General features: G+C 43.5%; 1 protein-coding gene across 3 annotated transcripts in view; it reads right to left on the bottom strand.

Annotated features, from left to right (window-relative positions):
* The window catches only part of JCAD (junctional cadherin 5 associated), an 89,386-nt gene extending 82,276 nt beyond the window's left edge, over positions 1–7,110 (bottom strand). Inside the window, exon 1 of one of the 3 annotated variants that reach the window (XM_034760169.1) lies at positions 6,243–6,485. In XM_034760169.1, the coding sequence (XP_034616060.1) occupies positions 6,243–6,280 (38 nt within the window). In that variant the 5' untranslated portion in view covers positions 6,281–6,485. Of the gene's footprint in view, positions 1–6,242; positions 6,486–6,892 lie in introns of those variants that run through there. The other 2 variants (XM_034760163.1, XM_034760164.1) reach the window with 2 other exon arrangements.
* Positions 7,111–24,098: the final 16,988 nt, after the last annotated feature.

A 24,098-nucleotide genomic window follows, 5' to 3' on the forward strand; every position in this document is an offset into this window, starting at 1 on the left:
AGGGCCGGCTCTAACTTTTTTGCTGCCCCAAGCAGCAAAAAAAAGTGCCGCCCCGCCGAGCCCCCGCCGCCGGAGCCCGCCGCCCCCCCCCCCCCCGCCGCGCCCCCCGCCGCCACCCCCCCCCCCCCCCAGCACCGCGGCCCGCGATGCCCCCCCGCCGAGCGCCGCATCGCCGGAGCCCGCCCCCCGCCGAGTGCCACCGGAGCGCCCCTCCCCACCGCGGAATGCTGCGCCGCGCTGCCCCCCGCCACCCCAAGATTGGCTGCCCCTTACCAGGTGCTGCCCCAAGCATGTGCTTGGTTGCCTGGTGCCGGCCCTGGTTTCAACACGTGAAAAGTGTGTGTGTGTGTGTGTGTGAGAGTGTGAGAGAGAGAGAGAGAGAGAGAGATCTTCAGCATGGAATAAAGAAGAGGGAGGAGACTATTTGTGTTTCTTCAAGATGCAGTATTGACAACAGTATTTCTATTTTAAATGTCTACTTTGCACTGAAGTATATATGAGTGATTGCAGCAAAGTTTAGTACACCGTAAATAAAGCCCTCTTTATGCTGACATACACCCTTTTCAACCCTGTCTAAATTGGTAAAATTGCCCAGGAGGCATGTCAAGTTATACTCCATCATGTGTTGTGATTGCTCCCCATGCTAGAAGGACTGGAAGTTCTAGGTACATTTTCATTTTAAAACCTTTGTGATCTGTGTGGGGCACAGGGATGGACACCACAAGAGTTATGTTTGTTAGGCTCCTATGGCTCCCTTTTGGGCACTGCACTGAGTTGTGCAGCATAGCTCAGCACAGTGCGAAGTTTAACATCAGACTACATCAGAGGTTTAACAAAAGGAGGCACTTTCTTCCCTGCAGGTAGAAAAGTGCCAGGAGCATAAACAGCCAAGCTTCAGTACCTGCAAAATAAGAGAGAGAGAGACAGAAAAAGAGAATGGGAACACACTGCCAAGGCGCCACACTATTAAGTAAATGGGGATATCATTTCTGTATCAAGAGGCCTTGACCAGACACCAAAACTCCAGTGCTTTTGATGTGATTAGAGCCCTGCATATATTCTATACTATTACTTATATGTTCCCTGTGCAAGTCTCTGGCAATTTATATATTTAATTTTAAAAAATGGGCCCAAACTTTAGGGGAGTTCAGAATCAAAACCTACATCTGGATCTGAAATTCCCAGAGGGGCCTTATCTCTGTAAAGTGGTGAAACACCCATTCTCCCCTCACACCACCTAGATTCAGCGGCCGATCTGAACAGGACTTTGGGGTATTTAAAATCATCCCTTGGATGAGGGAGGCATTAAATAAGTGTAAAGAACTTTCCCCTAAGTTTTGTGACTCTAGGTCACTTCTGCTTATTTTTACCGATTTACGTATTCTCAAACAAGAGGTAGTACATTAACCCCATGTCTTTACACATGCTTCTGGGCAACTACATTTGCATTGCACTGATACCATCACGACATACCAGGTAATTTCAACAGTCCAGGAGATACACGTCTGATGGATATCCAGGAGTTGGTATGTTGGACAGCACTGGTTAAGAACTGACAGAAATTCCCTTCTCACTGCTCATGCCCAGTGGTTTGTTCCTCATTGCTGCTTCCTTCCTAAATTCACCAGGGCTACCCAGAGGTTTCAGGGGGCCTGGGGCAAAACAATTTCGGGGGCCCCTTCCATTAAAAAAAAAGTTGCAATACTATAGAATACTATATTCTTGTGGGGGCCCCTCTGGGGCCCGGGGCAAATTGCCCCACTTGCCCCTCCCCCCGGGAGGCCCTGAAATTCACCCAGCACCACTAGAAATGCAATTTGCCGAACTTCCCTGACTCGTCCTCTAGATGCCTCCTCTGCTTTAAAGTATTTGACACACAATGAAACAACCAGCTCACAGTGTGCCTCGCGTTTCAGAACAGTGTGACATATACAAGTAACTGAGGGGCTGTCTACACTGCAATTAGACACCCACAGCTGGCCCATGCCAGCCAGCTTGGGATCATGGGGCTTAGGCTAAGGGGCTGTTTAATTGCAGTGGAGATGTTCGGGCTCAGCCCAGCTCCGGGACCCTTCCACCGTGCAGGGTTCTCAGAGTTTGGGCTCCAACCTGAGCATCTACAGTATAAACAGACAGCCCCTTAACCTGAGCCCTGTAATCAGCTGGCATGGGCCAACTGAGGGTTATTAATTGTAGTGCAGACATACTCATAATCACAAGAATGAAAGTACATATCTAAAGCATCCACTTAGTGGGAATCTAATAATTAGTTATCTATCTATCTACTTCTACTGTTAATGAAAAAGTAAGGCCAGATATTGTTCTTTCTCTGTTACCAGACCTCTATTCACTCCTCAATTGGAACTGAATCACAAGCCAATAGAAAACAAACCAAGTCTTACAAATCAGATTTTTTTTTGTATTAACCCTGAAGTTTATAAACTTCTTTAAGGGTCTCACATCTCCAAATGTGCGCATTGTTTAGTGGTGCTGTGTGAAGTTAACATGAGGCCTATTATAGAGTGTGATCTGTTTTATATAGAAACATATTGTTTGGAACATCAAGAAAATTTGTTACAAGAGATTGTATTGTCACCTAAGATTGTATCCTTGAGAGACAAAATCCTTTCTGCAGTTATCTGAATTGTTCATCACATATTTCCCTTACCCCATCTCACCGGTTTGAGCATAACACAGGAACAGATTCTGACACCTGCTGAAGTTCTTTGTACCAGTCCGCTGGCACAAAGCCACTGTACAGATGGCAGACCAAGCTGCCTGAATAATTTTCCAGCATGAGGGAACCGCCAGGTGGAGTATGCCTGGGGTAGTGGCCTTTATGCTATCTTCCCCCGCCCCCGGTCCATGGTGGAGGGGGTGTGGGCGGGAAAAAAGGTATGGCTAGAGTGCTCCCATGCCCTGGCAATCCTTGCCTTGCTGGAACAGCTCCTGAGACTTGGGCAGCGTGAGCAACTTAGAGCAGCCATGACCCTGCTCTAAATTGTGCCTTGGGATTGACCTGGTGCTTAGCGGCCTCAAGATCTGAGAACTATAAAGGTGGCTTCAAACCACTTTTCCAAACCCTGCCCCCCTGCAGCACAGACACGGCAGATCCGAGGACCTGGGCCACAGTGTCAGAAGAGAGGGAACATATGAAACATATTTTAAATGTATCTTTAACAACAAATAATGACCTGTAAGAATTAAAGACAGTTAATTCATAAGTATGTGGAAACCAGTTGGAAGATAAATCGCACAAGAGCCATCATTTTTCTGTGAGGAACTGCAGAATTAGCTTCATATCCATTACTCTGCAGCAAATACCAACTCTCCAACCAGATCCCCAACAACAGTACTACAGTATTTGTTGGTTTAGGCAATCACCTAATGGGTTATAGCAAACCAAATATAAAGAGTAACTATTTGGGGTAAGGGGTGCAGTAAGAGCTGGGTTCAAATCCCAACTGGGTTAGAAATAAAAAATGAGTTGGATGGTGTTAGGTTAGTTCCTCAGAGATGTTTGTCGTATGTGTCAGATACTGCACTGTTTACTATTAACAATGAAAGGACTGGAACAGCAAGTGTTGCAGGTTAGGAGTTAGATGCTTTTCTAGAGCTATGTGAAGAAGCTTGTACAATTCATGCCTGCACTAGGCACAATGGTGATCACATTCCTGGCCTACAATCCAACTAATATATTAGTCCACCACCTTCTTGAGCACCATATTCACCCAGTAGATAGTAAATAAACAACGCTAATAATTAATATACTATAATGATTTCTTCTTCAATAGCTTTCACATGAGCATCTCACAGCACTTCAGAAGCAGTAACCAATTCAGCCTCAAAGCCAGCGCTCCTTTGTGCTAGGTCAGATCATGCAGGATTCTGTCCCTCAAACTGCCTCCACCAGGGGAGGGTTCAAACACGAGGGCAACAGGGAATGTATCCAGAACTGGTATGTATGCTTGCAAATGGAATTACGGGAATGGTGGATGGAGGTGTCCTCTTAAATAGGGGGAGGGAGAAGCTGTTTGTTCTCCACAAAACACGTCACTGGAACATAAGCCACAAGTATCACCGGGACATTTCAACTCATCTCTGATGGGCTGGGATCCCCATAATCCAAGGCCCCCTGCAGCTGAAGGTTTGGCAGCATTGCCTAAACCATCTCTGTACACGAATTCACTCACCACTAGTACACAGCCACTTCGCGATGAAGCACAGCAGCTGTTCAATAGTGCACAAAACTACACAACAGGATAGGGCAGAAAGTGAAAGACGTTCAACAACTTGACACTCCGGGGGCATTCAGACCGGCAGAACCTAATTGCCTAGGTTGGAAAGGTGGGACTCCAAGTGGTCAGGACCTCCATTTTACATTTCAATCATCTGCATTCATCTGTTAAAGCACCATGCCCATCTATGGTGCTGTATATATAACAACATTCAAACAGTAGAAAAAGAGAAAGGCTGGTGATGCTATCAACCAGTTTTGCTGAAACCATCCTCCCTCCATAACATTCATGCACATTTGAGCTTCTCCTTTCTTGGGTAAAGGGAGCTTACAGTAAAATATAATGGTTCTCTGAACATACGCATCATTATCAATAAAAAAATAACACAACACACACTCCTCTGGCAGGTTCCCATAAATATCTTCCATAAAAGTTCATTTTTCCACATGAACAAATTGTAAGTATGTGGGGGTTTTTTTTCCTCTGAATCTTGATACGGAACTTACAATTCTTGGCACTAGCCTGTGAAGTTAAAATGACATCAGCTTGACTTTCTAGACTGAAGTTTTATAGTTGCTGCCTAACCACATTTCTTTGTCCTGAGAATATTCACTCTCCTCTTGGCTGCCTCTTTAATAGGGCTTACTGTTCATGGGTATCATTAAAAGCTGTGCATGTGTATTCACTATAATTCCCCGTGTTCCATACCACAAAGCAAGTGGTGGTATGGAGTGAGAAAGCTGCATTTCTCTCTACAAGACAAAGAGGCGCTGTCAGTTTAGATGTGCGTGGCTTTGCCAACCTAATGGCTTTATAGTGGCATTGCATAGTCTGTGACATGAGAAACCTGACTTTGCTATCCACCTCAGGACTGTTTCTCCCTAGGACTAGTGGAGTCCAGGACATACTGTGGGAGGCGATGCATGTTGGGGATAGTGGGGGCAGGTGATGACCACTTATTGTATGAATACAGCCCACAGGCTGAAGCCACTCTACCAGCTATCAAACAGAGAAAATAGATGAATTGGAAGAGAGGGGGCAGTGGGAAAGTTAGTACCTCAACATGTGAATGGGCTGGAGAATTCAGAGTGCCACCTGTAAGAGCATTTGTTTGGTGTTGTGTGCAGTTAGGGAGAACACAAACAGCCTGGGAATGGGGCAGGATAGTGAGTGGCAACATGAAAAAGAATTAAACAAGCAATTATCTCAGTAATGGACGCTGCCAGGATTTTCAGATGATGTGACCACTGATTTCCAAGAATGAAGACCCTAAGGACTGATTTCATGCCCAGGATCTGGGATGATCTAAACTGGGGGGGAGAAGCAGGGCAGGTACAATTTGTACAGTTCAAACCTCTGAATAGAGTTCAAGCTCTGTTTGGAGCACTACGTTTCATGCCTGCATTTCAAAATCAAATAGGGTTTCAAGAAAGAGAGGATTTTTTACTACACCGTGTCTTTGAAAGCAACACAGCAAATATAAAGGCTCTTAATTATCTGGCAACACTGCATCAAAAATACTCCAGAATAATAGCTCTGTTGTTATTTAACAGCACTAACATATACACTGTAAACATATCCAGTGTGATCCTAGAGTGCACCGCTTTAGCCTTTTGCATGGAGATTACACTGGTCAGACAACCCTGGGAGTGACTGTACTTAACATTCAACAAAACAAATCAGGTTCTAGTTTAGCATTAGGCTGACTCGAACAGAATAAAATCCAGTTTTGTTACTGCACCAAACCCTATTTCATCTATTCCCTAAACACTCAGCCTCTTTTCCATGTGACAGAGAATCAGTGCTGCTATCCTCTCTCCATGTAAGCTTATCATTTCATCATTTCACTCCTGTTGTATTGAAATAGCCACAAGACCAGATTAACAGTTAAAGATTGTGAAGCCATTTGCCAAATGCTTCTTGCTCTATTAGTAGCAACATTTTTGCAGTTTTCACACACAGACACACACACACAGATATACACAGATTGCAGGAAATTTTTACCTTGCATGCAAACAGGAGAGATCCTGGTTTCCTCTCATGGATCAGAAGTAGGATAAAAAAAACGCACCAAAACCCTAACAGACTCATCTGCTGAGAGTTCTCTAAATCCCAAGTCTGCTTCAGCTAGCGGCTCTAAGTTTGTGCTCTGAATAGAGGCTGTGTTATTTTAACCACAGGATTTCTAGTCATGGGGGAGGAGAGATGGATTAGGTACGTTTGCAATCTAATGCTTCACATTTACCTCAAGTGAAATTAACTACTCTAAGCCTGATGTAAATAAGAACTTCTGAGATATAAATTTCAAGAGCCCTCAAACCAATTATGCCTAAACTAACATGTTAAATAACTGTGGAAAATTCCAGAGGAATAAGATAACATACTTTTGTGTTCTAAATAAAAGGCATGTGTGGAATTTCATGCTAGATACTGACACAAGTGAGACACAACAGATGAACTCTACAGACTAACCTATATAAGGTACAGTACCTTATACAGTAATATTCCCAACACCTGTTAGGATGTATTTCATCAGACATCAGAGCAATTCGATTTATCATGATCCATGACAATTACATAGTTAGATGTAATATTTCAGTAAAGCAAATAGCATCTTTTTAGAATAAAAAGCAACATTTGTAAAGGGGCCTCACCAGGCTCTCCAGTTTTGTAGGTGCATAGGTGTCAGTCAGCAGGAGCAAGGAGATAACGAGAGCTCTTGAAACTATCATTTGCACTCGCAGACAGCTGTAGTCATAGTTAAATGCAGGAAAAAACTTGCGTCCACAAAACTTTTGAAAAATCAAGCTGAAAAGCTGTATTCATTGCCTGGTTTCTCATAACAGACACAGTGGTAAAGTATCATGGTTTGGCATGGGCTAAGTGACAGACTTCAGTGCTCACCTCAAAAGCAATGATTTACAAAAACTGCAGCCAATAGGCCTCCTTTCTGAGCTGAAAGTCATTTTTGTAAATAAAACATGCCCTTGAATTTTGGACTTAACAGAGGGGAATCATTCGCATGGGAAAAAAAACAGTGAAAACAAGAATACACTCTAATCTGTCCTTGACAACAAAAACACCATGAACAGGAATTTGGCTCCATTTTGAGTAAACCTAAGATCTACAAATATCATCTTACATTTACATAATGCTTTTCATCCCAAAGCATTCCTAAGTGCTTTAAAAGCATAATTGACTCATTTGTAAACTATCAGCAGACATCATTTCACTCACTACTAAAACGTAGCCACTACTGGGGTGAGATGCAGAAATTGTTTAATAGAGCACAGGAACACTACCCCAAAGTTTAGGGTAGGAAGTGGGGAATAGCATAGCCAGCTGAAACTACAGGAGGCTTAGGCAGGTAGCAAGTACTGTAATTACCTGAGTTGGAATTTGGCCAATATATCAAGGTCAATCCCCTAACTCTTGTGAAAATGAAATGAGGGGCGTGGGGTCAAAACTTCAGCTGGTGTAAATTGGCAGAGCTGCACTGGCTTCATTGGAATGTATGCTGATTTACGACTGCTGAGGATCAAGCCCAAGTGCCTCTTTAATGACCACCAGCTGTCAAGAGCTGTTTTACATTTCATCCAAATGAGCTGTCTAGTGACAAAATGCTTCCTAATAACATGCTGGGGCATTTGTTCTATACACACTACACAGGAAGTGCCACCTTCTGACTCACCAACCCTACTTCCTGCACCAAGCACTCTGCATGTTCCTTGGAAGCCTCTCGTCTTATGACTGAGCCAGCCTCACACAATTTAGCTAATTATTTTTGGCTATGACACTTTTGCATTTGGAACAGAAGAGGCTATTGGAACCCTAAGCATTTGAAATGTGAACCAGGCAAAGTCATACACCTAAACCAGAAAATAAAATGATCAGAATCCCCACATTTATGTAGGATTTTGTGATACTGTTATTATGGTCTATCCTACTCTCTCCATTTTCTCCCAGTGAATCTCCACATAATCTATCCCTTTCCTAATCCAGACACCTCTTTATTATTGCCACAGTCACGGGAAAATCCATGTCATTGACAATTTCTGGAACAGTGTGGGCTTGATTGTCTGTATAGGTCCTCAAAAGGGGAGAGTGTGCAAGGAGCTTTCTGGTTCCTATATCCGCTGCACAGAGGATAGGTACAGCTGCAGTCCCTATAATCTCCTCAAGCCAAGGTCTCTCCCTGCTAGCATCCCCATGAGCACTAGTCACTCAAAAGTCAGTAGGATAGAAGTGGAACTAAAGGTCCATTGACTACACGCCAGCTATTGGAGATAGCTGGGAGTGTGAGCCTCACCCTCTGAAAGTGGGGAGGGCACTACAGACTCATCCCCTGCATTTTGTGATTCTCAGAGGCACGTTTTGATTTACAACACTATTTGAAAGTTCCACCTGGCTGGTGCAGTTCTGCATAATCTAAACGTGTGCCTATGCCTTAATGGCCTGAATTTGCAACTAGGACACATGCCTTGATAATGAGGTTATTAATTTTCCCCTCTTGGGTTGTATAGGCTATAAACGGTCACTCCATCTGGCACTATGCTGCTATTACAGTACAGACCTGAAAGCTGCACTCTGCTTCCAAAGCAAAGTGCCTTTTACATACTTTCATAGGGCTATTCCCCTCCCATCCGACCCTAACATTACAGACCATGGCTATTTTCTGAGCTTAAACAGCAACAAATTAGTGTCCAAATGTGAGACAAACATTCCTCTCAGAACATTCATTATGTTGCTTTGAAACATATGGGCTGTTAGCAGCTCTAAAGAGAGCCTTTGGGAGCCTGCATCCTGGTTACTTAGATCACCCAGGGCACTGGGTGTGGTTAGAGTAGGAGTGGGTTTGGAAGGTGAGAAGGGATCACTTGTACCTGTAGAGAACCTGATGAGCTAATGAGGTAATTAGGTCACCAGATGAAGAGCGGGGAGAAGAAGGCAAGCAGGATAAAAGGATGAGCCATGGAGCCTGAAGGGGGGTTTCTATTAACTACTGCTATGTTAGTGGTGTACCTGGGGCAAAGGGAGCAAATGATAATGAAGATATTGGTGACAGTACCCTGGTGAACTGTGTATGCTGTTTAATTCACCCACAGGGCTTATCAGCCAGGGTTTCCAGGAGGTAAAGGGGAAACCCATTTACAAGGGTTTAGTCCTGCAAGCTGCTGAAATCAGCCAATTCCCACTGAAGTCTATATTATAATGTGTCCTATATTTGAATATTTAGGTATTATATTTTGCATTTCAGTCATTGACTAGAGAAACATGGATGACAAATGAAAGGAAATATGAATTACAGTGAGCTATGTTATCAATCAATGGCATGTCAGCAGAAATGCCCACACTAGCCTCACCCTCTCTGGATGAAGGGCTCATAGTAGACTTTGTTGATAAAAACACACAATAGGATTCAAGGATGGGTGCACCAATTTTGCCTAATTTGTCAGTCTTGTAAGGTGCACAGAGACTAAGACCAGGGCAAAACAGTCTTTTGAAGTAGGAAGAAGTTGCTATAAGTAGAAATGCCAACCCAAAGTGTTAACAAAATCACATATTAGTCTCCAATAATCATGATATTGTCTTAAAACCATGAAATTTAAAAAAATAATAATAAAATGGAGGTATTTTTTATTTGCTGTTTGGTTTTTAACCTTCAGGGTGCACTTGAGCCACATTTTCAAGCTTTTTTCTGCAATTATGGGGTCTAGAAACTTACTTTTATTTTAAAAGAAAGCTGAGCTCCTCACATAATCAAAGGACTCCAGAGCCTGGGGCTTAAAAATACACAAGCAGCAAATAACCCAAGAATCCTGATTTAAAAGATGAGCGTTAGCAACAACGCAAAGACATTAGAAGCATAGGATTGGTTTTAGTTGATCAGTCCTGGATCACTTTATTCTAGATGGCAGCCATAATAAATTTTTTTTAAATGTATTTTAATTTTTAAAATTTCTAAAATTGCCCCCATCACAACTGTCTCTAAGAACCTGAATTTAAAAAAAAAATGAAAACAACCAACCAACTCCCTAGTTAACAAATATTAACTAAAACTAAATAGGTTATGTAGCAGAATTCCTCATTAAACGCAATATGCTGTGAACATCCTCTCTCCTCATCCTCTCAGGAAAAAGCCAGGGAAAACAGATGGACCTGAAGGTCAACCGACCCAGGCTCTGTCAGACCAATGAGGGAAGCAAATTCCAGAGTCAATAGCCCTCCACTAAAAATGCCCTCCCACTAGCCCTGGACATTCAAATCTCGAGACTCTTATCGCAAATGCATTGACTGATCTCAATAGAGCAGAGGAAGAGAAGCAGTCCACTGATAGCTAGGAGACAAACCGTACAGGGTTTTAAAATCAGTAACAATACTTTTAATTGCACTAGGAAGTGAACAGGAAGCCAGTGCAGTCTCTGAAGCACTGAGTTAAGGATGCACCTTATGGCTTGTCCCACTAAAAAAAGCCTCTGCCTCCTGCACTGGCTGTAGCATTTACACAAGCGGAGTGTCAAAGCTCCGTACAGAACACATTGCAATATTCCAATGTGGAGGGTCATAAGGTACTGGGTAACTGTGGCAAAGCCCACAGATCACAGAGAAACTGACACCAATACTATGCTAAACAGATAAAGAAGGCTCTTATTCCACCATTGTCCCCTAGGACTCCAGGAACAAACAGAAAGTCGGAGAGTCCTCACTTGTCAGCCTTTTTGCCAAGGAAAGGACAAACATTCTGTAAGGGGCAGACCTCTCCCCCCGTAACATACGATCCCCACCCACCCAACCAATATCAATTCCATCTTAACTAGAGCAAACCTCAGCCAGCTCACTTGCTCTCTCAGCCCAGCAGTGGGAAAACACAGACCCCATGCTATCCAGGTGCACAGAGAACGAGACTCAGAACTGTGTGTACTGTAATTATGCAGCGTAGCGGTAGCCGTGTCGGTCCCAGGATATTAGAGAGACAAGGTGGATTAGGTAATATCTTTTATTGACCAATTTCTGCTGGTGAGAGAGAGAAGCTTTCAAATTTCTCTGTGTGAGCTCAAAAGCTTGTCTCTCTCCTCACCAGAGGTTGGTCAAATAAAAAAGATATTACCTCACCCATGTTGTCTTTCTGTACTGGACATGGCAAGAGACTCACAGCAGACTGCTGGAGGGAAGCCGACATCTTGTCTGTCTTTTTCTAGGGAAACATGAACTATTAAAACCAACCAAATGAAACAATTTACTAGGCACTAGAATCAATGTGTCTTATGAATGCATTAAGGATGAAGCCACTCAGCACAGGATAACGGTTGTTATGATGGCCATGACATTCAGCACTAGGCCAGACTAAAACTGAATCAGTTCAGCTGAGATATTGAGGACATGCCAGGATGGCCTGAATGCCACAACTAGTCCCAGTGAAGTCATATTCTGAATTTCTAGTGTACTGGGCATCTCAAATTAATCTATTTTTAAAACAGCACCTTCTGAAATCCCATTCAGAAAACACAGCCACATTGCACCCTTATCCCCCTTTTATCTCTTAAAGGGCAAAAAGGGTGCATTTTTCAAGCAAATTAGCTTAACATGATTACACCCTCCTCTCTAGGCTAAAACACAGCCAGCTAACATGGCTTCAGACATGTACACAAATACACCCTTGTTGCCCTTTAATAGAGGATCTTAGCTCATGCTGAACCCAATATCTGTCCAGAGCGAGCAGTGCTGACAAAGACTTCGTTCCATCTTTCAGGCAGGTATCAGTTATGTAAGTGAGAAGGGGAAGAATTTTAGGGATCTATGATGGTGGGTTCCAGGATTCCGCATAGGAATGCAGGGCTCCTCTGTTGAGTCACCAGAAGATCTGGTGCTAAACCCCCATCCAAAGATGCAGAGTAATTCTGGCTGACTCGTGCTATCCAGCAGTTCCTATAGGTCATAGGAAGGTTTGGAGCAGCTCTCTGGGGCAGAGGAAGCAGGCAACTGACACAGAGAAAGTCCTGCAGGAAAGTCCTAGGAATAGCTGAGCTCGAGTAGAATATTCAGACTGAGGGCTTGTCTATGCTTACAGAACTGCAGTGGTACATCTACGCTGTTGTAGCACTTAGTGAAGATGCTCCCTATGCAGATGGGAGAGCTTCTCCTGTTGGTGTAGGTACTCCACCTCCCCGAGGCACTAGCTATGGCGATGGGAGTAGCCTGATGGGACGTAGGGCTGTCTACATCAGGGGGTAGGTCGGTACAACTACATCTCTCAGGGGGTAGATTTTCCAAGCACTAGGAAAACACAGACACCATTCTACCCAGGCTTAGTGCTTTCCACACCCCCTGAGTGACATAGTTAAACCGACATAGATTTGTAAGGTAGCCCAGGGCTGAGGTTTGTGTTTTGTTCTGTAATTGGAATTACCAGTAAGGAAAAGGGGTACATTTGGCTTGTATATGGTGTGTAAAGACTGTTCAGAGCAGGGTGGGAATTTTGCTTGCTTAGCTGGCTCTTTTGGCAAAATTAAGCAGTTTAGAGAACCTGATAAGGAAAATATATGACTTTCCCCGGAATACCTTAGGGTATATCTTTACTGCAGAGTTATTATAGGCTCTTATTCTAGTGTTGACTGGAGCTGGGAGAATACCTGATTTTTCAGTTCAGTGGCAGTTCTGAAAAATTGCGAATAAATAAATAAATTCATTTGCGTCAAACCAAATCTGAATATTTGGTTGATCCAAAAAAAGAGAGCATTTGAACCTGGATCTCCTGCTCCCCAGCTGAGTTCTGTAACCAATAAAGGTGATAAGAGGGTAGTGGCTGCTTCTCCTCCTCCAGCCATTTTGTGAGTGGCAAAACTATTCATGTCAAATTTATGAATAGTTTCAGGTGAACTGAAAATGCATTTTTCATCAAACTACTTGTCTGAAAAATGTTGCCCAGCTCTAGTGTTGCCCCAAATCCCATTCCCGTCCACACACAAAACCTCTCGCTTGAGTTTGGTGGTGCTGTGAACCCAAGCTAGTGGGCCTACCTGGAGGAATAGGCTAGAGCTCAGGTGCAGCTTTCACTCAGGCCGATAACCCGCTCGCTTTGTAGTGAGGATGCAGGCTAAATTACTCAAGTACTGATAGTCCTCCACTGCTTTCCCGTAATTCCCCCTGTGTGCCTAGAAGGACAGACACGTTCCTCCACAATTCATTGGGAAAGAATCATAGAGTGGCTCAGCCACATAAAGAACTCTGGCCTATGCCTCCAGAACTCCTAGTGATACATAGGGGTGAGTGCAGCACCAGTGAGGACACAGTAACTCAGGTCTGGCTTTGCAGTGGGTGGCTGCTCACAGCTGGCTTAGGCTGAGATGGATGCTAATCACCAGAGTGAACTGTGCAGTGAAGCTGTACCCTAAGGACCAGGGCAGTGCCTTGCAGATCTCCCAGAGGAATGGGAAGTGTTTATGCTTGTTGCTTTATGCTTGTTTTGGACTTTGAGTGCCCCAGAAGGGGTAAAACAGTAAGAGACCTAGCCAGAAGGCTATGTCTCTGCAACCCAAAAGACAGTGGCAGCTGAGCGTCCAGGAAGAGAGTCAGGAAACTCAGGCGATGTGTCTGCTGCACAGCACGATGCTGAAAGGGGGCGCTCTGGTAACGGTGCACAATAACAAATATTTTTGGTTTGGTTAGGTAGAGGAAACAAAGGGATTTAAGGAGGCGAAGTCTGTGGACTCAATCGTGGATCACGAGGTTGGAAAAGGGGAGCTCTTGGATTCAAGGAATGAAATGACCAAAGACTTGGATTTGCCTGTACTTGAGAGGGTAACTTGGCCCTAAATTTTTTAATATAACAATACCTTATTATAAGTTCCTTATTGTAATTTGTTCCAGAAGTGACTTCCTATTTGTGGGAGGATTTCAGTTAATATTAATATGCTGAAAAAGCTTCTGTTTTATTTTGGCACATGGTCCTGGCCAGCTGTGAGTACTTTATTATTACTTTTAGAGGTGGGTGGCATGTACTACCTACATCCTGTTCAAGCTTCTACATTCCTCTTTAGGACAGGGAGGTTCTGTACATACCTGTGACTTATAGTTATGGCTATATAACAGCTTTCCTCACTTTTGGGGGAAGTCCAATGTTAGGCAAGCGACATGGAATGGTGACTATTATAACTTGGAGGTCTTTTCTTTGAGACATTTTACGGCCAGTGTTGTTCTATTATTTCACACTGAGTCCCTACATGGATTTGTGGGAAGCCAGCCCATTTAATAGTGGTGAGAAGGATTTATAGCTCATTCAGTGTCTAGGTGTTTGTTTGTAGAGCTTGTCAGAAATTTTCCAGTGGAACACTTCTCTGTCAAAAATGCCGAGTTGTCAGAAGTGAAACGTTTGGTGGAAACATGTCTATGTTGATGAATCTTTCGAGGGAATACATGCAGGTTTCAAAACTGGCATGCCAGACAGACAGCTTCCTCTCAGCAACTTGCTTAGCTCCCCACCAGTTCACCCACCCATCTCCTTGGCAGCCTGGAGGACTGTCCCAGGATCAGGTACTCCAGGACTTACAAGGTCAGTGGCTCTAGTGGAGCCTGCCATGCAGACTGCCCCAGTGTCAGAGACTCAAGGGCTTCCAGGTTCCCTGATGTGGAGCCAGGAACTGGCAGCTGAAGTTCTCATAGGATTTACAGGCTCCATAGTAGGAGAGTTGAAGCCTGGGGAGAAGGGTTGGGTTGTGATTTAGGTTGTATTATCATTTACCTCGTTAATAGAATCAACTGCCAAGAACAGAGTGAGTTTGGCCTGACAATGTGTTCAGACTCTCAATCCTGCCTGCTCCCAGAGCCCAGTGAGGAAGGTACTATTATACCCATTGTAGAGATGGAGAAACTGAGGTAGATGGAGGCTACAAGATATTAGACCTGTTCTTACTCCTATTGAAATCCAGGGCCTTCCAGGAGGGGGTGAAGGGCAAAAGGGACAGTTGTAACCTCGTATATGAGTTTGACTCACTTGTCTCTCTATGATTGAGGGGTAGCCAGGCCAAACTTGAATGGCACTGTGACCCCAAAGACTAGGTTGCAATGCCAGGAGCAGGAAGTCGGGCCCAGCCCCGTAGGCTAGGAGCTGCGACAGCAGGGTGAGTGCAGGGCGGGCTCGTTCCACACCCCCATTGGGTCCTTCCCTCAGTGGTAATTTTTTTGGAAGGGTAGGGGCCTGGTAAGAACATAAGAACGGCCATACTAGGTCAGACCAATGGTCCATCTAATTCAGTACCCTGTCTTCCGACAGTGGCTGTTGCCAGATGCTTCAGAGGGAATGAACAGAACAGAGCAATTATTGAGTGATCCATCCCCTGTCATCCCGTCCCAGTTTCTGGCAGTCAGAGGTTTAGGGACACCCAGAGCATGGGGTTGCATCCTTAACCATTTTGGCTAATAGCCACTGATGGACCTATCCTCCATATTTAAGATTTTGCCCCAGGTCTCTCAGAACCTCTGTGTAGTCCTGCTGAAATCGGTAAGATTTTTGCCAGTAACCTGAATGACAGCAAATTGGGATTAGAACTCCCAACTCCCAGTCTGTGTTGCAGCTAGTCCACCAAGCTCTCTCCCTTTTCTTATAATTGTTTCACCCATCTGTTTATTATTAATCATTTGCAGGAGGTTAGGGTGGAGCTGTACAAATAATGAAGCTTTCAGCTTGCTGGCAATTCTGAAAAAAATCAGGGAAAAAATAAGTTCAGGTTGACCCCAAAGTGATTTTTTTTTTTAATTTTTGGCAAATTGAAGTTTAAAACAAAGAAACAAAAAAGGCTCGAGTCGAACTAAGTGTTTCGTTTTGATTCTGAGCTTTTCAACTTTAAAAAAAAAATTAAAGGAAATTTCAAAACAAAGAGCCATTTTGAATAAAAAAAATAAAACTTTGTTTCAAAACTGTTGAAACAAAATGTTTCAATTTTTGGGGAATTTTTTTGTTTTGTTTTTCCTGACCAAAACAATTTGATGAAATTGACATGATTTTGCTCCATGTCACTAAATCAGCATTTTTCGCTGAAAAAAGTTGCAGTCAAAATTTTTTGCCTGGCTCTAGTTGGGGCCCCATTGTGCTAGGCACTGTACAAATACACAGTAAGAGCCAGTCCCTGCTCTGAAGAGCTTAGTCTAAATAGACAAGACAGAAAAAAAACGGGAAGGCAAATGGGCATGGAGAAGTGAAGTGAGTTGTTGAAGGTCACACAGTAGGTCAGTGGAATTTCCCTGATTGTTTCCTGCGTGAAACCTTGCCCACTGAAATCTAAGTGCTACCCACCTCCTGTCTGTCCTGGATGTTGTTTTCTCAGCAGTTTGGTCACTTTTTGCTTAGCTATCACAGCAAGAAAGAAGACAACAAAGCAGTTGATATGGGTGGGGAAATGAATGCAGGCTCAAAATTTTAGTCCATACTTCTAAAAAAAGTATCTACCTATCAGCTGCACCATGAGGTGTCTTTCTTCTAGCTATTTATTTATATTACAGTTGGCCAAATTGCTGACTAGAACACGGCATTAATCTGACTGAAGATAGTGCTGAGGGGAAAATATAATTAATAAAAAAATATTATGAATTAAACACAGAGAAAGATTACCACCAAACCTACACTACCAAACCAATGTTTACCTCCCACACTGCTAACAAAGCATTCAGTCTTGCTGAAACAAAAGATTTCCCATACATGACTACTAAAAAACTCTAACTGCTACAGTCTTCCTTTGTTTCATCTGCTAAAGAACTTTCTCCCTGCTGTTAAACCACCATCAGTTTGGAAATCCTGGCAATATTTATTCAGAAATTATCCAAGATTAATTGAGTGTGGAAGGTGAAATATCCTATTACACCTCCATGGCTGAAGAAGAAGCTGAATCATGCCTTTCCTCCACCCAAAATACAGTAGTATAGCTCACCACCTCAGTACAATCTTAAACTGGGGGCAGAGTATAACAGCACAACTCCAAAGCAGTGTTAGTGCCATTCCTCCTAGGAGGGGCAGAATGCCTCCCAGAACTCTCCCAGCGAAAAACACACAGATTGCTACACCCCTTTCATTAATGGCAGAATCTGGTTTATGTCATTTTCTCTGACACAAAGATGGCTCAACCAGGGCTAAACAACATACAAACACAGCAAAAAAAAAAAAAAAGTTACCCAGGGTTAGAGCAGACTGCAACACGTGCAGAGGTTGTGTCCCTGACCGTCACAGCTAATAGCCATTGATGGATCTTAGCTAATTCTTTTTTGAACCCAGTGATACTTTTGGCCTTCACAACATCCCCTGGCAACAAGTTCCACAGGTTGGCTCGTTGTGTGAAGAACTTCCTTCTGTTTGTTTTAAATCTGCTGCCTATTAATTTCATTGACTGACCCCTGGTTCTTTTGTTATGGGAAGGGGTAAATAGCACTTCCTTAGTCACTTTTGCCACAATTTGTGATTTTATAGACCTCTGTCATATCCCCTCTTAGTTGTCTCTTTTCTAAACTGAACAGTTCCAGTCTTTTTAATCTCTCCTCAGATGGAAGCTGTTCCATACCCCTAATAATTTTTTGTTGCCCTTGTCTGTACTTTTCCCAGTTCTAATGTATCTTTTTTGAGATGTGGTGAGCAGAACTGCACAGTATCAAGGTGTGGATCTACCATGGATTTATATAGTGGCATTAGATATTTTCTGTTTCATTATCGATCCCTTTCCTAATGGTTCCTAACATTGTTAGCTTTTTTTGACTGCCACTGTACATTGAATGGATGTTTTCAGAGAACTATCCAAAATGACTCCAAGATCTCTTTCTCAATTGGTAACAGCTAATTTAGACCCCATCATTTTATAGGTATAGTTGGGATTATGTTTTCCAATGTGCATTACTTTGCATTTATCAACATTGAATTTCATCTGCCATTTTGTTGCCCAGTCACCCAGTTTGGTGAGATCCTTTTGTAATTCTTCGCAGCCAGCTTTGGATTTAACTTTCTTGAATAATTTTGTATTGTCTGCAAATGATATTCATGAGGGTTCAGCACCGGGCTCTAACACAGGCCTCCTGTGTGGTTTAGGGGAGATTATTTAGGGTCAGATTTTCAAGTGCTCAGCACCCACAGTTGGGGCCAGACTTTCATTGCATTTAAGTCAGAGCCAGACTTTCAAAAGTGCTCACCATCCAGTGTCCTGAGTTCTTCTGAAAAACTGGCTGCTTAGTTTGATGTCTAAGGCTATGTCTACACTACACCACTTTTGGCAGCATGTAATGTACACACCTGCTGCTGGAGCTCTTCCCCTCTGCAGGAAAAAGACTCCCCCAGCGAGGGAAGACTGTGGCAGTGAGGAAAAGCTCTGCCGGCTCCCTGCTGCCAGAGCCTTCCTCTGCTGCAGGAAAAGACTCCGGCAGCACACAGTGGCCACAATTTCTTCCCTTCATGGGGAAAGGCTCTGACAGGGGGCAGGCTCAGCCTTTCCTAAATGCCTTTGACCGCCAGAGGCTTTCCTTGCCTCAGTGAAAGGCTCCAGCAGAGGAGCTAGTGAAGCTTTTCCCTGCTGTCTCTCTCCTGCCAGAGCCTTTCTCTGACGTGTAGTTACCCTCTGCAGAGTGGACACCACCTGCGTTTCGCTGTGCGTGTAGCTACTTGTACACTACATGCTGCCAAAAGTGGTGTGCAGTGTAGACATAGCCTAAATGGGAGCTAAGCTCTTCTGAAAATTTGTCACTGATTGAGGGTGCTGAGCTACTTAGAAAATCTAGACTCAAATCTCCCTTTGCCTCAGTTTCTTATCTGTAAAGTGGCAGCAACCATCCTTCCTTTCTTTCTCTCTTTGTCTGGTTCACTGAGATTGTGCACTGTTCCTGGCCGGGATTAGCTTGTACTATGTGTATGTGCACACCTAGCTAACTAAGAAGCCCTGATCTCACGTGAGGGGCTCTAAATGCCATTGTAATACAACTACTACTAATAATAAGTGTCAAATTAAAAAAAATAAAAGGGAAACGCTGGAAAAGAAACAATCTTGTTACATTTTTGCCCTTTCTTAATCTTATCGTCTAAGTAGACAAAGAAAGAACAGATGGTATGCTCCTTGGGCACAAGCATGAATGTAGCACAGCTAGTACACTTTTGGGTACTCTATAAGTAACAATATGGATAAACAAGCATTTGCACACCTTGTCTACAGTTAACACCATCTGAGAGGGCAGAAAAACAGGATCTCCTGGGAATTGTAAAGAAAACATGGAACCAAAGCTCCAGGTTACAGATAAACTGAATGTCCTTCCACTTTATTGCTGCATTCATTCTGTGGTTTGGAAGGTTGGAATTAACACTTATGACTTTTCAGCTTCAAACACCAAAGCTGCACCTACTGGATCTGAAGATTAATTCACAAAATAATGCTGCAGAGGGTGTTGCAACCAAATTACACACTGTCTCTGGGAGAGTGAAAATCATTACTACCTGTTGTTAGCGAGAATGGGACCAGTCAAACACTGCCTGCCCCTGGAGTTTTTCATTCTGCAGCAATTCAAAGCTAGTCACATACTGTGATCCGCGTTGGCCCACCTACCCGCTAGGGGGTGGTGGGGAGCTATGAGGTCACTGNGGCACTTTACCCTCAGGTTCGGAGGGAAGCCACCATGGCTCCCTACACATACATATAGGTCACTCACTGATTGGCAGCATTCAACTGTTTAGATGTACTGGAGAGAGACAAGGATATTTTGGCAGCCCTCAAATTTTAAACCAGGAGTTATGTTAAAACTGAATAAAAGCAGGTTTTCCTACCAAATATTACAATAAAACATGGTAAAATTAAGAAAAATAACCCAGTGATTTGAAAACAAGTCACAAGTGCCATACTTCACTGCGAAGATCTGTATAGCTGACAGTTAGGGCCTCATTCTGCCTGATCAGGTCCTGGATGGTGCTGAGTGCCCTCAGCTCCAACTGAAGTCATCACACTCAGCTCCTCAGAGATCCTGAGGTAACTGCAAGGTGCCACTTAATCCACCTGGAGCAATGGGAGCAGGTTGTGTTGCTCCAGCAGCAGTGCAGGGACCGAACTGTGACTCAAAGTCAGAAAGGAATCTCTGCTTCCCCCATGCCCCATGGAGGAAGCACACTGTGCCAGTCCTTTTCCTGGCGCAGCTTACTTCCCCCTATGTGCTGGCCGGGGCCTTTGAGGTGGAGCCACGGCTAAACCCACTCCCTGCCTCTGCCCACCCTCTTGCATCCTACTCATGTGGGAGGGGGAGCAGGGACCCCAGGGAGGCTGCTCTCCCTCTCCCCAGATGCAGGTAGCGCTTGGAGGGAAGTGAGGGGACACGTCCTGTAACCAAGAATGGCTGTAGGAGCTGAATCCAGGCTCTCTGACCAGGGGGTGAAATGCAATGAAGTTTCTGTCAGTAGAATCAGTACCAATCCCTCCCTCTGTCCTGTTTATCGGCTTTTCCCAGTTATTCCATCGAGTCAGCAAACACACACGAGGCCACCATCCTCACTTGCAGCGCAAAGGCAGTGCAGAGAGGTTCCAGAAAAGATTGGAAGCTATTCCTCAGATTGTAAGTGAACTCCTGGGGACAGGGACCACGTCTGTGTATGTGTTGGTCCAGCATCCTAGCAAAATGGAGCCCCTATCATGAGCCGGGTGTCTCTGGGAGCCACTGCAATACACATTTCTAATACTTACTTAATAATAGTCTGAGAGGGCTCATGGAACACTTACAAAGAAGTAGTGAACATTCCAACCAATGAAAAGGGCTTTTGCATACATAATAGCAATACTCAGGCTTTTGTGCATGGTACAGAGCCCAAATATTGTAATATCATAAGTGATCCCCACAAAAGCGTATCTTTGGAGTCTGAAGGTGGTTTAATGATGTCCATGTATCTTTCACTGAGCAACACAAAGGCTGGAAGAGAGGCAATGTGCTGTAATTTTCCTTCATATCACCTTTAACATGCATCTCAGAGTACAGGATATCTCTACTGATATCTTAACAAATGCAAGGTTAGGATGCATTGTGTCAAAGGATCACGTACTGGGGATGGAGACTGAACTGGATACAAAGCTATTTGCCTCTAGTTAACCTGTTCTAATTTACTTCAGGCTGCCCACAGTCAGAAATAGCTGCCCTCTGAGAGCTTGCTGGTGGCTTACATGGAATGAGATGGTGGTCTCAGTTCAGATCCTGAAGAAGAGGTGTCCCTGTTGCAATATGCGGTATCAACAGAAAAGTCGTACTGAGTAGGCATGGAATCGGAACTAGCTTTCCTTCCAGAACAGGGCTAAAGCACCAGGCACAAGAGCATGGATGGCTATTACCTCACTGCTTCTCTTCTGTAAAGGACTTTGGTTTCCAAGACTGTCAGTTACTTTTCACTAATATTCTAGAGTCTGCTTCCACTTACACTGATATAAAGTCAACTGGGTTATTCAAGATTAGCACTGGAGTAAATGAGAGCAGAACATGGCGCTGTGCACTGAAGAAAGACAGACATGTCTAACATTTTCTGTAATTGTTTATTTGCTTTTATGATTGTGACCTTACTGCAGTTTTGATCTTGTCTTTCTGTCTAAATAAGGAGACACAATTACATTCATTGTTATAATACCTACAGGCAGATTTGTTAAATGTCTGATTAGTAAATTAACTATACATTCTCAATCACTTTGTATTTCTCTTTGTATATTTGTATTAATGTTGATTTAATTGTATTTTATTTGAAAAATAATAAAATATAATAGTCATTCAAACAAATCCATGTATTCATGTTTCCAGGCTGCAGGCATAAAAGATACAGAATTTCATATCTCCTTCAAGGATCTTATCAGAGCTGAACAGGAGCAGAATTTTCTGAGATTTAAAAAAAACTTTTGTTCCACAGCAAATGAAAAAAACCTCCAAATTTTTTGCAGAACAGCTGCCAGCTGGTCAGGCAGGAAAGCAGCCACTGGACTCCCTGGAAAGTCAGGGGTCCCTGGCTGTCAGGTGAGCTGCTGGGGACCCAGGGCTGGCCTAGTGGAACTGTAGATCATGGGAACCCAGATGGCCAAGGAGTGTGAGGCTGGAAGCTTGGGTTTCCAGGACTTCCAGGTAGCCCATCAGTCTGCCAGATGGACTGCTGAGGAGGTGGAAGCCTGGGCCACTGAGGGCCAAGCAAGCCTGCAGTAAACCGGGCAGGTTTTGAAACCTGCCTGGTTTCCATGGAACATTTCAGTTTTGACAATTGCCATTTCCCAACAGACAAACTTCCCATCAGAAAATTTCCAACCAGCTCTAGCCCTTAGAATGTACTGATTATTATTTATTCTTTGTATCACTGTAGTGCCCGAGCTAAAACTCTGCTTTATAAACACCTCTACAATACAGATTGGCACGGCAGTGTACAATGCAGTGAGTCCAAAAGGAGTCTTCCTGCTGTATGGTATCCAACGCCTGCTTATTAACATGGCAAAAATCTGTGTGTTAGCAAGCCCATGCTATGCCACAAACTATATCATAGCAACTTCATGGCAGCTGTTATGATAATCAAGTGACCTGATCAATCAACTCAAAATCCCATGGAAACCAAACTGCCTGGAAATGTATTTTCATTCTCTTCCTCCTCCTAGATGCAACTGCTGGAGTAAAAAACAAAAATTATATAAACTCCCAAGACCCAAATCTGGCCTCAGAGATACCTGTGTGTCTCCCAATGAAAGGTAGTGGGGTGTTGCATGTACCAATCTGAGGGCAGAATTGAATTCCTGCCTTAAAAAATGGACAGAAGAAAGGAAACTGGAGATGAGAAGCCAATCTCCATTTTCCACCCGGCCCCCTTTCTGGAGGCTTTACATCAGATAACCCTGCCTTTTCAAAGTGCGGCACAAACCTTAATTGACCAATTTGCACAGCATCCCTGGGAGAGAAATGTTGTTCTCCCCATTGTACAGATGATGAAATGGAGATGCAGGATGGTCACATAGCAAGTCATTGTCAGAAATAAGAGTGGAATTCAGGGAGCGATTCCCAGCTCATGCTTAATCCACTAGATCAGCCTGCCCTCAAAGAGGGCCTGAATCTGTGCTCTTGTACACCAGCATAAATCATGAATAATTCCACTGGTATCAGTGGAGTTACAGCAAGGTAAAACCAAGGTAAGCTCAGGATCAGAGTTAACTGCAAATATTGTACTGCGTGCTCTGCAACAGACAGGCACAAAGCACTGCTAATCACCCTTCCACTGACCTCGCTGTTATCTCTTATTTTTTCCTTTTCTCTTTATTTTCTCTAATCCAGTTCTGTCAGGATATGCTGCCCCTATGCCTGGAATGATCTCCCAGAACCTACTCCTCAAGCCTCATTCAATCCCTTGTAAAAATTAGAGGGTGCCACTAAGGTTAAAAGAAGTGATTCCAGTAAAATGCAAATTTTCAGAAAGAATATACACTGTTCACAAAGATGACTCCATGAGCCATTAGAGTCATCACATGGTCTTATTTATGGCAATACTGCCAGCTCTTGTAATACTTAGTGTTTTTCAAAGGCCCAGTTCATGGAATCATGTGACTATATGAGCATCTCAGCTTCCATTAAAAAAAAAAATTCTAACCCTCATGTTTGTGAAGAAAGCCTTGAAAATATGAAACCAGAAGACAAATAAACAGAACCCCCAAATTATTATTTTATAAAAGTTCATGATCTTCAAACCAATCTTAGGCTCATGACTTATGCATGCGGCATAGTGAATAATGGATTTTTCGGTTCGGAAGGAGACGAATCAAAACAACAACAAAAAATCAGGTTAGATTCAAACCAAAAATCTTTTCTTTCCTGAAAGTTTTGTTGAAATAAAAACGCAAAGAAAAAATTATTTTCAAGACG

This window comes from Trachemys scripta, chromosome 2, assembly GCF_013100865.1.
Source record: "Trachemys scripta elegans isolate TJP31775 chromosome 2, CAS_Tse_1.0, whole genome shotgun sequence".
Taxonomy (NCBI): Eukaryota; Metazoa; Chordata; order Testudines; family Emydidae; genus Trachemys; species Trachemys scripta.